This window comes from Alexandromys fortis, unplaced genomic scaffold, assembly GCF_014885135.2.
Source record: "Alexandromys fortis isolate MF-2015 unplaced genomic scaffold, M_Fortis_MF-2015_v1.1 scaffold_28, whole genome shotgun sequence".
Taxonomy (NCBI): Eukaryota; Metazoa; Chordata; class Mammalia; order Rodentia; family Cricetidae; genus Alexandromys; species Alexandromys fortis.
The window spans coordinates 1,003,456-1,018,448 of NW_026067901.1; the positions used below are offsets into that span (position 1 = coordinate 1,003,456).

The following is a 14,993-nucleotide window of genomic DNA, read 5'->3' on the forward strand; positions in this document are numbered from 1 at the left end:
TCCCTCTTAATTCATCCACCTGAGCAGTAGCATCTCCAACCCCAAGGTCTGGACCAAGGAAAAGGGTGACAACAAAGCTCTTCAAACGAGCTGGTGCCCCTCACCATTTTGCATCTGATAGGATTAAGTTTTATGCAGCATACCAATCCAGCATTGCAATTTCCCTGAGCCTTAAAATCCCTTCATCAACACTAAGCTAAGGGATGTTGGGCATCTCCAACTCCTTTTTCAGTATGCCAGTTTTTGACAAATGCTTCAGTCAATCAAATAAACTTTCGACACCTTTTAAAAAATGTTTGAGCTCCCATATAGTGGGCCCGTGTAAATCAACTCAGCGCGATCCAGTTTTATATTCCTTCCACCATTATGCCACACCCTTAAAATCCGTTCCAACACCTATTCCCCAGACGTCTGCTTGATGAACTGGCAAACTCACTAGCAGTGCAGCACAGCTACTCAGGGATTACACATTCTCCCTCCCCTCTAGGCGCCTGCTTAGCTTTGAATCTGGCTACTGGTCTAGAGACAACTAACTCTTGGTGGGCCCTGGGGGACATCAGTATTGTCTTCCTGGCATTTCATTCAGAGAAAGTCCTGCTGGTTTAGCAGACAATGGAGGATTAATTTCCTCAGTCAGGCAGAAAGGGAGATGTTTCAAAGGGAGGGGCTGGGAGTACATTTGCTGAGGGTAGAGAGACTGCTTCCTCAGGTGATAACCCCTGAGAATCTGAGGTTCAGAGTTCTCAGCTTCAATAGGGTCTTTCCACACATTTCCATCCCAAGTTACAGGATCCCATTCTTGACCAAGTGATGCCCTTACCATAACTGCCAACATTCTCTGAGTCTGAAACTGACCAACTTTTCTTTTCTTTCTGTCTTTTTCTTTTTTGAGGTGGGTTTTATTTGGTTTTTTTTTTTTTTTTTTTTTTTTTTGAGACAAGGTTTCTCTGTAACTTTGGAGCCTGTCCAGGGACTCACTCTGTAATCCAGGCTGGCCTCAAACTCATAGAGACCAGCCTGTCTCTGCCTCCCGAGTGCTGGTTTTAGTTATGGCCCACGACTGCCCAGCTATTCAGCTGACCTTTTTTAAATTGATTTTATTGAGCTATACATTTTTCTCTGCTACCCTTCCTTCCACTACCCTCACCTTCAACCTTCTCCCATGGTCCCATGCTCCCAATTTACTCAGGAGATCTTGTCTTTTTCTACTTCCCATGTAGATTAAATCCATGTATGTCTCTCTTAGGGTCCTCATTGTTGTCTAGGTTCTCTGGGATTGTGATTTGTAGGCTGGTTTTCTTTGCTTTATGTTAAAAAAACCACTTGATGAGTACATGTGATTGTTTTTCTGGATCTGGGTTATCTCACTCAATATGATGTTTTTTAGCTCCATCCATTTGCCTGCAAATTTCAAGATGTCATTATTTTTTTCTGCTGTGTAGTAGTCCATTGTGTAAATGTACCACATTTTCCTTCGGTCAAGGGGCATTTAGGTTGTTTCCATGTTCTGGCTATGACAAACAATGCTGCTATGAACATAGTTGGGCATATGTCCTTGAGGTATGATTGAGCATCCTTTGGGTCTATACCCAAAAGTGGTATTGCTGAATCTTGAGGAAGGTTGTTTTCTAATTTTCTGAGAAATCACCATACTGATATCCAAAGGGGCTGTACCAGCTTACACTCCCACCAGCAATGCAGAAGTGTTCCCTTTACCCCACAACCTCTCCAGCATAAGTTGTCATCAGTGTTTTTGATCTTGGCCATTCTTACAGGTGTAAGATGGAATCTCAGAGTTGTTTTGATTTGCATTTCTCTGGTGGCTAAGGATGTTGAGCTTTCTTTTATAATTTTTTTTAAAAAATGCTGCAAGATCCCCCGCGGCAGTAGGCAGCAGAAATGCTGTAGGTCCCAAATGGTGGTAGTGGGCCATGTGGAGGCAGACAACGGGCCCTGGAAGCAGCCAGTCCTAGGCAGAGACGGCTGCGGTCCCAGAGTGGTGGCCTGAGCGGTGGTGGCGGGTCATGTGGCGGCAGGCAGCGGGCCCTGAGAGCAGCCAGTCCCAGGCAGAGATGGTTGCTGGTCCCTGAGCAATGGCTGGTCGGGCAGAAGACAGAAACATGGATAGATACAACTTGCAGAGTGAGATTGAATATTTATTCAGGGAGTTATGAAGGGGGAAGGGAGAAGGGGAAGAGAGAGAGAAAGTGAAGAAGAGAAGAGGATAGAATGGGGAAGCAGAGAAGTGGGGAGAGAGGCAGAAGCAAAGCTGCCTCCCCGAGAGGAAGATGGAAAAGAGAGAGCTCAGGCAGGAAGCTGAAGATCAGCCTGCCTCAGTGGATGGAGGAGGGAGTGGGCGAGGCTTGTCTCTTAAAGAGACCAAGGGACCAAAACCATAACAATTTCCTTAAGTGTATTTCAGCCATTTTAGATTCCTCTGTTGAGAGTTCTCTGTTTAGGTCTGTACTCCCCCCCCCTTTTTTTTTGATTATTTGTTCATTTGATGACCAACTTCTTGAGTTCTTTGTATATTTTGGAGATTAGTCTTCTGTCTGATGTGGGGTTGGTGAAGATCTTCTCCCATTCTATAGGTTGCCATTTTGTCTTGTTGATTGTGTCCTTTTCTTTACAGAAGCTTTTCAGTTTCAGGAGGTCCCATTTATTTCTTGTTTCTCTTCATGTTTGTGCTACTGGGATTCTATTTAGAAAGTGGTCTCTTGTGTTTGGCCAACTTTCTAAGGAGTGCTTTGGTTTGATTTTCCACAATTTGAGCCCTGTGGCTGCTGGAGAGAAGATTCTCTCCCTCCCAGGTTACATTTAGAAATCTTTAGACTGTTGTTGCTCGTCTGAAGCTAGGAAATTTTAGCACTGAGTTCATTGTCCTTCACCCTATCCTGAGATGCTAGAAGCTGGTTAATTTCATCACGGAGCCCATTCTTTTCCTTTGTCGATTTACCCAGAGATGATGGGAGCAACTAACTAGAATCCTCATTTTCCTCACAATTGTCAAACATTTTACATACAGAGTGACCAGATAGATTGTCTCTCACAATTGGTGAACAGGGATAACCAAATCCATCTGTCGCTCCCTAAGTTTTAAAAACAGTTCACACCATGGGGCTTTCAATACTCTGAGTTTCTAGGAGAGGGTTCAGAAACTGGAGAGGCTTTGGTAACTGTAGATGTTGGCAAATTGGAAAGCCTATGCCAGATCATTAAAATATTCATCCTTATGCCTGTGTTGTTCTAGAACCACTTCTGGTACCAAAATCTGTATTAGCGTTTTCTAGAGGAACAGCTGATAGAATGGATATGTATTTTCTATTTGTCTGTCTATCATCTATCTATCTATCTATCTATCTATCTATCTATCATCTACCTACCTACCTATAAGAAAAGGGGGTTTATTAGAATGGTTTACAGCCTGTGATCCACCTAGTCCAACAATGGTTGCCTATCCAGTTAACTGGGTCTTAGTTAATTCCAGACATAGTCAAGTTGACAACTAATAACCATCACGCATGGATTTCGGCTTTGTGACTTTCCACGCTGTAAGAGAATACGTCTATATACGAAAGAGTATCCCTGACCAAACCTTTTTGCTCTATCTCCCTGTGAACTGTCATTGAATGGCTATCACTGTTTAATCCATAACCCGGAAATTCATCACCAATTTACCATCTGGTCCTTGGCACATCTAAGAACTTGGCTCACCAGGCACAATGAGAGATGAACAAAGATTAATGCTTACTAATCTGGGAGAGATAAAAGAATATCAGGCTTATTCCTGAAAGAATAAAAACTCAGTAAGACTCAGACCAGAAGTTGCGTGCTGTTTGGAAAATAAACCCAGAATTAATGTACAATGTGAGGATTGATGGTGCCAGGCCACAGCCAGACATTGCCCCTCTGATTCTGTTGACATTCTGGCAAATTGTTTGCTTTTGCTAAAACCACATTTCTAGGATCCTCAAAGGTTATCACTATACTGCTGCAACTATACAGCATCAGGTTGTTACACAGGTGCTGGCCAGTTTACACGGCCTCTCTAGGACCGGGGTGGAGCCATACCCGTACCTTTAATCATCTCCACACTCAACACTGGACAGAGAGTATTTTCAGTCCCAGGACTTCAGCTGCTGGGATCTCTGAAGCAAGAACCTTTTTCCAGGAATATGTTCTTTTTGGTGGGATGATGACTAAGTGCTGTGTATTTCTTCTGGAACCATCTGGTCTCAATCCCTTGTGATTTCATGAATGCCACTCTTGAAGAATAACATTATCACCCTTTAGGGGTGGACTATGAAGCAGCCCGATCCCTCAGTGCAAAACTGCCATCACCCAGATTTTACGCGCATCTTAGTTGAGTATTTTATCTGAGGAAGGGTCTAGCACTTGAACACATGTAATGACTTACAGAATACTGGTTGTGGCCATTTCTGAGTTGACCCTAAAATGGCTGGTGACTGGGTGGTCCCTTCCAATCTGCAGCTTTATTCTACAATGGTAATTCACACTGCCACCAGGTGTGGCTTATCTTCCTCCAGTTTCCTCACACCCACAAGCCAGGACTAGTCATGGGGTCTCCCATCTAACCAAGATGCATAGCTTTTCATTCACCACACAGTGTCCCACCTCTGCTCTTCCCTTCTGGGGATGACAGCTGCTGTAACCTCAGGCCTGAGCTTGGAAAGCTAACAGAGGCAGGGGACATAGCTTAGTTGGTAGAGTGCTTGCTTAGCGTACATGAAGCCCTGGAGTTTAATTCCCAGACCCCATACGCCAGACACAGAGTGTATGTGTGTAATCCCAGGACTCAGGCAGCAGAGGCAGGAGGGCAAGTTCAAAGTCATGTTCACCCTGTCTCTCACACACACACACACACACACACACACACACACACACACACACACACACACGTACGTTAACAGTAACAAGTATAAAGTAGTAGGAAAGGCTAGTCAAATCATTTCCTGCACTCAGTTTTCACATTTGTAGATGTTAACTTTAATGTATCTAGTTTTTCTAGTCCTAAAAGTCATAAATTCTTTGAGAAATTCGAATCACCTAAAGTTCCATTTCTGCCGCTTCCTTGTGAGGACTCCAATCTATTTACAGGAACTCTCTTGGAATTCCTTTAAGCTGTTTTGAATAATTTACTAAAGGGCTGTCAAAACTAGTACTTGCTCTAAGAGCTAACTGATTAACTGCAAGGAGAGGCAGCCATTAAACACACACACACACACACATACTCTCTCTCACACACAACAGGCAGAACCACTTTTGGAAACAATTTCTGTATTTCAATTTTATTTTTACAAAAAGGCAACAAGAATAGCGATGGGGAGGGGGAGGTAGTAAGAATGCTTGCTTGGTCGCTCAGAGGGAGGAGACCTCCTCAGGCAGCAGGAGTGGGCCAGTGAGCTATTCCTTGTCTCTAACAGCAGTGAACACAGAGACTTCCAAGATGGGACTAGCTGGGCTTAAGTAGCAAGGTCAGTGTGTGGAGACTGAGAAGGAAAGGGAAAGTCAATATCACATAGCCCCACCCAGAGGTAAAGGGGGTTTAAGTCAGACTACTGAGGCCTTGACTCTAGGCAGGCAGGGGCATGTCTTTGTGGTCGCCTGGGCCTCTCTCTCCAGGGCATATAGGGGCCGCGAGCAAGATGCCTTGGGAAACCCCTATGTACCACAGGGGCCTGGCGCTGGTAACAGGGTGGGCGGAAGTTGGGCACGGGTGGTTGGGGATAAAAACTAAAGTCACCCTCAAAGGTATATCCTCCGTGGGTAGGTGGGGGGTCATCTGAATGAATATAGAATTCATCTGACTGGAAAACATGGTCTGAGGAAAAATAAGACTCTTGTGGATAGTGTGGTAATGGGGGTGTCGCCTGAGGTGGGGGTAGGGAACATGCTAGGAGGGGTGGGGGGGGCCTTAAGGGCAAGCCAGGGGGTGGGAACAGTGGGCGTGGCCTGGGAGGAGGCATGGGTGGAGACAAGGCAAAGGCCTGGGGACCTCTGTTGACCTGGGGCTGCCATTCTTCTACCTGACTTGGACCTTCCCACAAGACAGGACCAGGCTCCCATGGGTCTCGGTGGGGCAGATCCACCCCCCAAGCATCAGCCATGTGGGCAAGCAGCAGGTAGGAGAGTCGGCGGTGTGCATGCTCATTCCAGTGCACCCCATCTCCTTGCAGATGCTTCTTGGCCTGACGGAAGTGGAAATTTAAGTCCAGCACATCGAAGCAGCGCTTTGTTGCTTCGGCATGGCTGTAGAAATTGGCCTGGCTCACTCTTTTTTTCAGGGTGGCCACCGAGATCCGGTACTGGCCCTTACACTTCTGAGGGAGGAAGGCCGCCTTGATCTTGTCACCCAAAGGCATAGCAGTGTTCCACACTAGCAGGCATGACTTGGGCAGTACCTGGTCCATGCGCCCAAACAGGTTCTCCAGGTTCTGCTTGTAGCTACTCAAGGAATTCCGCCCATACCGGGAGACGTCCCAGAGGCAAGAGTTCATAATGATCACATCTGGGGCATGCGTGCCCGACTGCAGCTCCTCTAGGACACTCTCCATGTACTCAGAATAGACGCGCGTGAGGAAGTAGAAGCGCACCAGATGATGGTCGGAGCAGAATTCGCGCACCTCGCGGTAGTCAGTGCGGTTGTGTAGGGTGTCCAGCTCGCCTCCCCTCATCAGCTGATCCTTTTCAAATGTCAGCTCCCCTTTGGTTCTGAGCTGCTTGTTACTGAGCAGGCAATCTTTCTGCAGCAGGAGCACCAGGTCCTTGTACACTGCCCTATGTACAGAGTCCCCAAGGACGACCACATACTTGTTATGGAGAAGCTGCTGAACTTCTGAGGCCAACAGGCGAACCATGATGCCCTGCGCGGTGCCTCTTAGCTCCCTCTTTTGCACAAGCTGGGTCTGGGAATTGCTAGAACAGAAGAGAGAGTGCTGGGAGGGGCTCACCCTTAGGCAGAACAGCAAGCTTAAGAAAGATAAGGGAAAAGTACAGTTTGGGGAACTGCTGCCTGAGGGTGTGTGCCCCCAAAAAACCCACATTGCTGGCTCCAGAAGGCTGGGCCTTAAGTGTTTGTGGGGAGGGGTTGGGAAGAGGGAAGGAGCAGAAACCCTCCTTGATCTGTCTGTTAGCCCTGCAATTTGTTCTCCATCTATCTCCTGTTTACTTCCAACAATCACCATTTCCTGAAGCTCAAACCATCTTCAATGTGTTAAAAAAAAAAAATCCAACCACTGGGTTGGGCAGATGGTTGAGTGGGTAAAAAAGGCACTAATAGAGGATCTATGATTAAATCCCAAGCACAGACAAGCAGACCCCAGAGGCTTTCCTGGCAGCTAGTCTAGCAAAAACAGCAGGATTTAGGTTAAGTCAGAGAACTGCTCACAAAAAATAAGGCGGGCAGCTGTGCCTGGGGATGGCCGCCATTTGTCCCAGCATTTGGGAGGCCGAGGCGGGCAGAACTCTATGAGTTCAAAAGGCTAGGTGCGTGGCTAGGTGAGTCCAACGAATTCCAGACCAGCCAATACGACATAAGGAAAACCCGTCTCAATAAATAAATAAATGGGGGGGGGGGCGGTGAAGAAAATGGCAAGAGGAAGACACCTCTCAGACCCAGAAAGACAAATAAATATTGCTTGTTTTTTAAAAAAAGGAAAGCATACATACTGACCGCCAATCTCCAGACTCGAGCGTGTATGTGTGTGCTTACACCCCACCCCCAAATGCCACCCACACAGTTAAAAAAAATAAAAAGGTTCCGGGGATAGAGGCCTCACTTGATGCAAGCTCTAGGTTCAGTCTTCTGCTTCTACAACCAGAGGAAAAATGCTAATGACTGACATTATTTCCACTCTTCTTCCAAGCCTTTCTTTGCCTGTAAATTCCCAAACTGCCTTTCTAGTCTCCTGTCAATCTGTCTCTTGGTGAATTTGCATGTCCCCGGGGCTGAGTTAAGTAAAGGCTTGGCCTTTTTAAACACTTTGATGATGTGGGGCCCATCTTCAAAACCTCAAAAGAAACCCAGGCGGTGGTGGCGACACCTCAAATCCCAGAACTGCAGAGGCAGGAGGATCCATGTGAGTTGAAGGCCAGCCTAGTCTACTGGCTAGGTCAGCCTCTGTTGAGGCACCCTGTCTCAAAACACAAAACTTCAGGTGCGGTTAGACTGCATCCCCTGGGACAATTAAAAAGTAGACTCCCACTTCAACACTCCAAACTTCACCCAGGCAGGGGCATAGCAGCCACTCTGGCTGTGTGAAAGCCCTTGGGATCCACTATGCCCAGAGAACTGTAAGGTAATATACACTGTCAACATTTTCATAGGCATGGGTGGACAACTGGCATTAAATTGTTTAAAAAAAAAATTGGGCATTTTTTCCCCTTTGGTTTTTTGAGGCAGGGTTTCTCTGCATAGCCCTGGCTGTCCTGGAATTTTCTCTGTAGCCAGGCTGACTCTGAACTCACAGAGATCCGCCTACCTCTGCGTCCCCAGTGCTGGGAGGATTAATGGTGTGCACGACCATTCAGTACTTCTTGAGAAAAGACTTTGCTGTATAATCGATGCTGGCCTCAAACTCCTGATCATTCCATTTTAGCCTCTGAGTGCTGGTTATTATAAGAATGTCCCACGACACCTGAAGCTTTGTCTTTGAAACTGGGTCTTGCTATGTAGCACCTCACTGTCCTAGAATTCACTAGGTAGACCAAGCTGGCCTTGAGGAACTCAGAGGTCCGTTTGCCTCTGCTTTCCAGATTGCTGGAATTAAAAGGAATGGGACACCAGGCCCAGCTAACAAATGTTAGGGCTGTACTACATGTGGTTTTAAGTGGTCACAAATATAAATTATAAAAATAGGGAGCATACATATTGAGTTTTCACAGAACAGGTAAAAATACTGACTTATCTTCCCCCAGTTTCTACTACTGCTCTGAGAAAAGAAGTTCTACAGGGAGTGGTGGCACCCCTTTAATCCCATCACTTGGCAGAGAGAGGCAGCTGGAAATCAGCGCCTTAGAGGCTAGCCTGGTCTACTTGATGAGTTCCAGGGACAGTCAAGGCTACACTGTGAGACCCTGTCAACAAGACCAAAGAGGAAAAAAGTTTAACAACAGCAGCTCATAACTGTGGTGCACCAACCCAGTGCATGAAGTAGAGCGCACATAGGGCTGGAGATGTGGCTCACCTAGCCCACGGAGAGCCAGGAGTTGCATCCCCATCACCACACAACCAGGGAGTGGTGGCACAAACTGTAGTATCAGCCCTTGGGAAGATCAAAGTCATCTATGGTTACTTAGTGAGTTTGAGGCCAGCCAGGTATACATGAGACACTGTCTCAAAAAGAGAGGGGGAGAGAATGAGCTAACATTATTTGTCTTCTGAACTTAGAAACATTGATAAACTAGGCTTGGTAGTATAGGACCATAATGCTAGCCCTTGGGAGGCAGAGGCAGGAGAAATGCAGCCTGATCTATACAGTAAGACCCTGTCTCAAAATATCAAAAGGAAAAAAATAAATAAATAACAGGAGGGGGAAGGGAGAACCTCAGGGGGAACTGTCAGGTGTGGCGCAAACTTGTAATACCACACAGCTTGACAGAAAAGGAGGATCAGGGGTTCAAGGCCAGCCTGGGTCAAAAACAAGAAAAACCACACTAGAGAAGAACACTGCTTTGGATCCACAATGCTGGGATGGCCACCAGCTCTCGGCCTCTCTGAAACACGAGGCCTGAGTGTGGAGCACTCGGATATTCTGTTTATTTTGCCGTGAAGGCAGACACTCACGGGGGCCAGTAGAGACTGTCAGATTCCTTGCAGCTGGAGTTCAGGGCACTTGTGAGCAGCCTGAGTTCTGAGCAGCCTGGTTCTGAGCAGCAGTGCTCTTAACCTGAACCAAGGCTCCGGCCAAATGTAAAGTACTTAGAACAAGGCCTGCCGAGCTCTTCGCACCAGTATGAGTTAGTGAGCTTGCTACCGAAGCCACCAGTTTAACCATCTGCAAAGGGGAGAACTGTTCACCTTTCGTCCGGGTTCCTCAAAAACCAAAGGAGACAACGACCACAGGGGAGCTGATGTTTACAAAATGAGAGAGGGATCGTTCTCCCCATCCCTATGTGATAGAAAAGGTTATAGGAATCATGGACTTACTCGTTTTTATTCATAGGCAATGATCAAAACCCAGGGTGGATGGTTGTGTGTGCTTGGGGATAGGGGTAATGACTATGACATCTCATCATTCAGTCTCAAGCAAGAGACACAAATATTAAACCAGGTATTAGCATAGTCCAGGAAAACAAAATGCTGCAAACAATGACGTCTCTGAGGAAAGATTGGCAGGATCTTAACCAGAGAACCTCAGAAAAATATGCTGCATCCCCCACCCCCAGTCAAGCAGACCAGCAAGAATTCTCCATTGTCCTCCAGGGGAAGGTGCAGATAGCATCAAGGAGAGAGAGAGAGAGAGAGGGAGAGAGAACATTCCAGTAAGCAGCTGAAACCAAATCAAGGGGCGGGGGTGCACAACAAACAGATGGACAAAGTCACACACCCTCTGCCTGGTCCCCATGGGAAAGACTGGGCCGTGCTAGGAAGCCACTCAACACAGGTCAAAACTAAATGACACTTTTAGTAAAAACCCGAATCTTCTCAGACACTTAACGAAGGCCAGAAACTTCCAGTTTCAGGTTCTTTTTATTTATAAAAACTGAAACAAACAGGGATTTGAATATAGTCAGGCTAGAGCAAATTGCTGAAGTCCCTCATTAATTCTGGAAGCGATTTTATGGACTCATTTAATTAGGGAGGAAACAGTGGGTCAGCTGTGGCGCTCCTGAACCAGGTACAAAAGGGCAGTCTCAGCTGGGCGGTGTAAACACCTAAGATCTCAGCACGAGGGGGGGGGGGCTGGTGCTGGACTGCTCAAAAAGAAAACTAAACTGAGTTGCTCCCTTCCCTCCAGGGGAGAGATAAGGCTGCCAAGGACAGTTAAGAGGGGGCTGATTCTTCAGGAGGGCTGTGTGCAGAAGTACCCAAGGCTGTGTCTAAGGAGTCAAAGGGGTACAAGGCCTACAATTCCACTCTCTAGAAAAGTTTCGGGACTCTCTAAAGCTGTTGCGCTGTAAGATCTGAGCCTCTAAAGTTGCAGGTGAACTATGCATTAATAACGGCTACCACTATTTTAAAAAAACGACTTTCAAGCCAATTTGCTTGTATTTCTTTCTCCGCTTGGGATAATTAATTTTTCAGAAGCTTCACAAGGCATGAATTATAAATCCTTGACTATTACTTTATAGCTATCGCAAAACAAACCCAGAGCATTTATTTTTCATTAATCAATGTTTTGTGGTAATTGGGTTAGTTTTTGGAAGAGTGAAAACCAACTAGGCTGGTTGCTCAGGAGACAGAGACGTCTTAAAGCATGATGACAGACTTGACAACTGGGATGCTGGCTGCTTGGCTTTCTAGCAGGAACCCTCATCACCAACAGTTCCAGGACCTGACTAAAGTCCACTCAATGTTACACTAGGCCTTCAAACAGCTCCTTTCCCTTTTAAAGGCATTTAGGGGGAATCTATCTATCTAATTATCTATCTATCTATCTATCTATCTATCTATCAATCTATCTATCATCAGTTGTTTTTTTTTTGTTGTTGTTTGTTTGTTTTTTGAGACAGGGTTACACTATGTAGCCTGGTAGGCCTGGAAGTTGATATGTAGACTAGGTTGGCCCTGAACATGAAGATCTGCCTGCCTCTGCATCCTGAGTGCTGAGATTAAAAAATGCCCAGCTCAAATAATTATTTTTTACTTTTCCAAGATCCCTTTCAAATTTAAGGCAATGCACAAAAATAATTATTTCTCAGGAAGTCACCTTTTGACTTCCTTATGTTTTGGCAATTGTTTCGTTTTCTAAGTTGAACTAGTCAGTCAAAAATTATACAGCCTGCAATGGAGCCCCCACTAGATTGGACTGGGCTACCAACAATCAGTTCCGGGTCCCAGAGTGGCCCCCAGGGCCTGCTAACTCTTGGATAGTGATAGCTTCTGGGGGGAAGGGCAGTCACTGCATTCTGAACTCTGGCCTGGGAACTCGCCACAGACTTGATTTGGGGCAAGTAAGCTAATATCTACTTTACACAGCACCAAAAATGGGAGGAGCAGTATTTTTAAAATGGCTTTAGGACCACATAAAATATAAAGGCATTGTGTAATACTGTGGTTTAGTGTGGCACCACGGAAACCACTGCCAGGTGGCCACTGGGAAGCCCACATCTCATCCTCCCAAGCCAGGTGGCATCACCTGCTTAACAGGCCTCAGGCCTGCAGTCTATTAGGAAAAATGTAGTTTCCAGTGTGTGTCAGGGCCTTGACAGCCGTCACTCTGCATATTTAACTTGGTAGAGACCAGTGACCACAGTGACATCCAGCCTTTAAAGTGGGTTTCCGGTGGCTACAAAACGGCTTAGGCTGGTTTAGGCTGGCGCTGAGGTGGATACACACTGGGAACGTGGCTGTACCTGCTCACCCCACCAACATTCAATAACGCTGCGATTTGGCAGATAAATCACTGGAAGAACTTCAAACACTGTGAGTCTGAAAAGTTACAAAGCTTGAAATCTCTCAAAGCTCGAAAAATCAAAAAACAAAAACCTCTTAAAGTATGCATGTTTTCCCATATTAATAATCTATTATAAATCTTAAGGGCTACAGAAAGAAATGCAAGGAGTAAATTTAAAAATGAAGTAGAAGACCCTGATACTCACTATGCGGGTGACATCACTATTTAGAAAAAAAGAAAGGGTTTTCTTTTTGTAACTCTGGCTGTCCCGGAACTCACGCTGCAGATTAGGCTGGCCTCGAACTCAGAGATCCGCCTGCCTGTCTCCCAAGAGCTGTGATTAAAGGCGTGTGCCACCGCCGCCAGGTTCCCATTTGGATCTTTTAAACAGTTCCTAAAAGCTTGATTTCGATCGTGTACAGGCTTTCAAATTTTTAGAATTACCACCCCGATTCGTTACTCCAGTTTCCCCTCTAATTTTGTCTATTAGGGTAAGGAAAATATCCTGAGTTGGCAACCTGGCTTTCACCTCCAAGACACAGTGCCATACTGGTCTCAGGCTGGAGGCCCATCTCTCCGAGCCTCGGTTTCCCCCAGCGAGGAAGAGAGGGCACCTGGCGTCTCAAAGGCCTAGCCACGCCTGCAAAACACCAGGCCCCCCTTTAAACTCCAGCAAAGCAAACTGGCCCCACTCAGGTTCTAGAGAAAACAGCCCGAGGACCCCAAGTCCCTGAGCCCCCGACCCCGAGGTCCCCCTTCCCACCGAGTGCAAAGGCGGACACGTACCTGCTTCTGGGGCAAGTCAACAGCCAAGTCGCGCGGGAGTTCTCTACACCCTCAAGCTATCTCTCCAGTGCGGACTAACCCTGCAGTCTGCATTTCAGTCACTAGTCCTAAGGTTAGCTCCCACCCTCCTAATTTCTTGCTGTTAAGAAAAGAAAAAAGAAAAAAAAAAAGGGGGGGGGAAGGAAAAAAAGAAAGGTAACTTTGCTGGCTCCACCTCCAGGCCTGTCCACCGCCTGGCCTTCAAGGCCAGTTTTAAAGCGCTGTTTGCACTGCCTGTGTCCCGTCCTCTCCTCCCACTCACTCCTCCTCTGATTTTAACTTGGCTTCCAATCGCTTCAAACCCGAAGACATTTGTCAGTAAATCAGCACTGGCTTCTTGGCTTCCTTTCAAAGGCCGATTCTTGACCTTCCCCCGCGGCTGCGGACCACACTTCTGCAGCGCCCTCCGGGGTCCCTGTCACTGGGTTCTGTCTTGACCTGGATCCTTTGCGGTGCTTCTCGTTCTTTCTCAGGGGTTCCCTCAAAGCTGGTCTTCCTCAAGGCACTCTCCCCAGTTCTCCAGCCTCCCGCAAGCTTGGTTTCAGTCACCCTCCGGTCTGCGTGCTATCCCAGTTTGGCCCTATCTAGCTCAGGGTTTCGCCCGTTTTCCAAGTCAGGGTGTAAATGGCTTCTCTTCCCCAGATCCAGGAGGAAGACGAAGGACCACCCATCACCTTATCAATACTATTTGTATGCAGATGACTCAGAATTGAGGCAATAAAGCCACCAGGCTGAGTGGGAGGGTCCGGGATTTGGCCCTGGGGTAAGATCCAGCTGGAGATTCCCGCCCCCCACCAGTTCTGCACTCTCCTGGCTTCAGGCGTCGTGGCCTGGAGGGGAGGAGAACCAGTAAGTTACTAGTGATTTCTTAATAGTTGATGGCTACCCTTCCTCACCCCAGCCCCCCAGCGTCTCCTCAACTCCAGGCATTCAGGTGGGTAAAATTCTTTAGTGGGGGGAAGGGAGGAGTAACAATAGCCTTCCAAATCCTCCAGGGTTCTTTATCCTCTCACCAAATCGAGACAATTCCTGAGACAATTCCCTCCTGACCTTTGGACAGTCTTCCTCCAGGTAAATATTGGTTGTGGCCTGGAATGATGGCAGCCTGCTGTATGTGTGTTCAGAACTTCAATTCTGGATGGAAATCTAAGATCCGGTGACAATTCCATCCAAAAGGCTGGGTCATGTTGTTCTTACTTTTCATAAATGGCTGTTTCCACTCTTCTTGAAACATTAAAAGCCTTAACCTGAAATCCTGAATGTATCTCAACCCAATCATTGCTATTTATTTCCACTTTTTTGAGGGTGGGCACTGGGGATCCTACCCAGCGTCTGATGCATGTTAGGCAAGACATGTGCATCTATGTTATGTTTATATAGCAAACTGTATGTTAATGTTAATTGTAGGCCATACAGAATATAATATAATGGTTATACACTCCATTGTTAGATATGTAAGGTAGACAGATACACATGTATATTGAAAATATACTTTAGGATTTTTCAACGTTCTCAAAAGTGGAGCAATGTTCACTTTCACTGCTGTTTTTCCTTAGTTTGCATGGCTAATATTTTATTTTCCACAAATTC

General features: G+C 46.5%; 1 protein-coding gene and 1 long non-coding RNA gene across 8 annotated transcripts in view; one reads left to right on the top strand and one right to left on the bottom strand.

The window, feature by feature from the left end:
• The window catches only part of Pced1b (PC-esterase domain containing 1B), a 538,744-nt gene that overhangs the window by 420,134 nt on the left and 103,617 nt on the right, over positions 1-14,993 (bottom strand). For 3 of the 5 annotated variants that reach the window (XM_050129875.1, XM_050129859.1, XM_050129867.1), the window contains one exon: positions 898-6,936. In XM_050129875.1, the coding sequence (XP_049985832.1) occupies positions 5,577-6,878 (1,302 nt within the window). In that variant the 5' untranslated portion in view covers positions 6,879-6,936 and the 3' untranslated portion in view covers positions 898-5,576. Of the gene's footprint in view, positions 1-897; positions 13,320-13,364; positions 14,158-14,993 lie in introns of those variants that run through there. The other 2 variants (XM_050129851.1, XR_007589745.1) reach the window with 2 other exon arrangements.
• LOC126493119 (uncharacterized) overlaps positions 14,213-14,993 on the top strand; it is a 28,407-nt gene continuing 27,626 nt past the window's right edge. For all 3 annotated transcript variants that reach the window (XR_007589760.1, XR_007589761.1, XR_007589762.1), the window contains exon 1: positions 14,213-14,337. This is a non-coding gene — a long non-coding RNA (uncharacterized lncRNA). The remainder of the gene's footprint in view (positions 14,338-14,993) is intronic.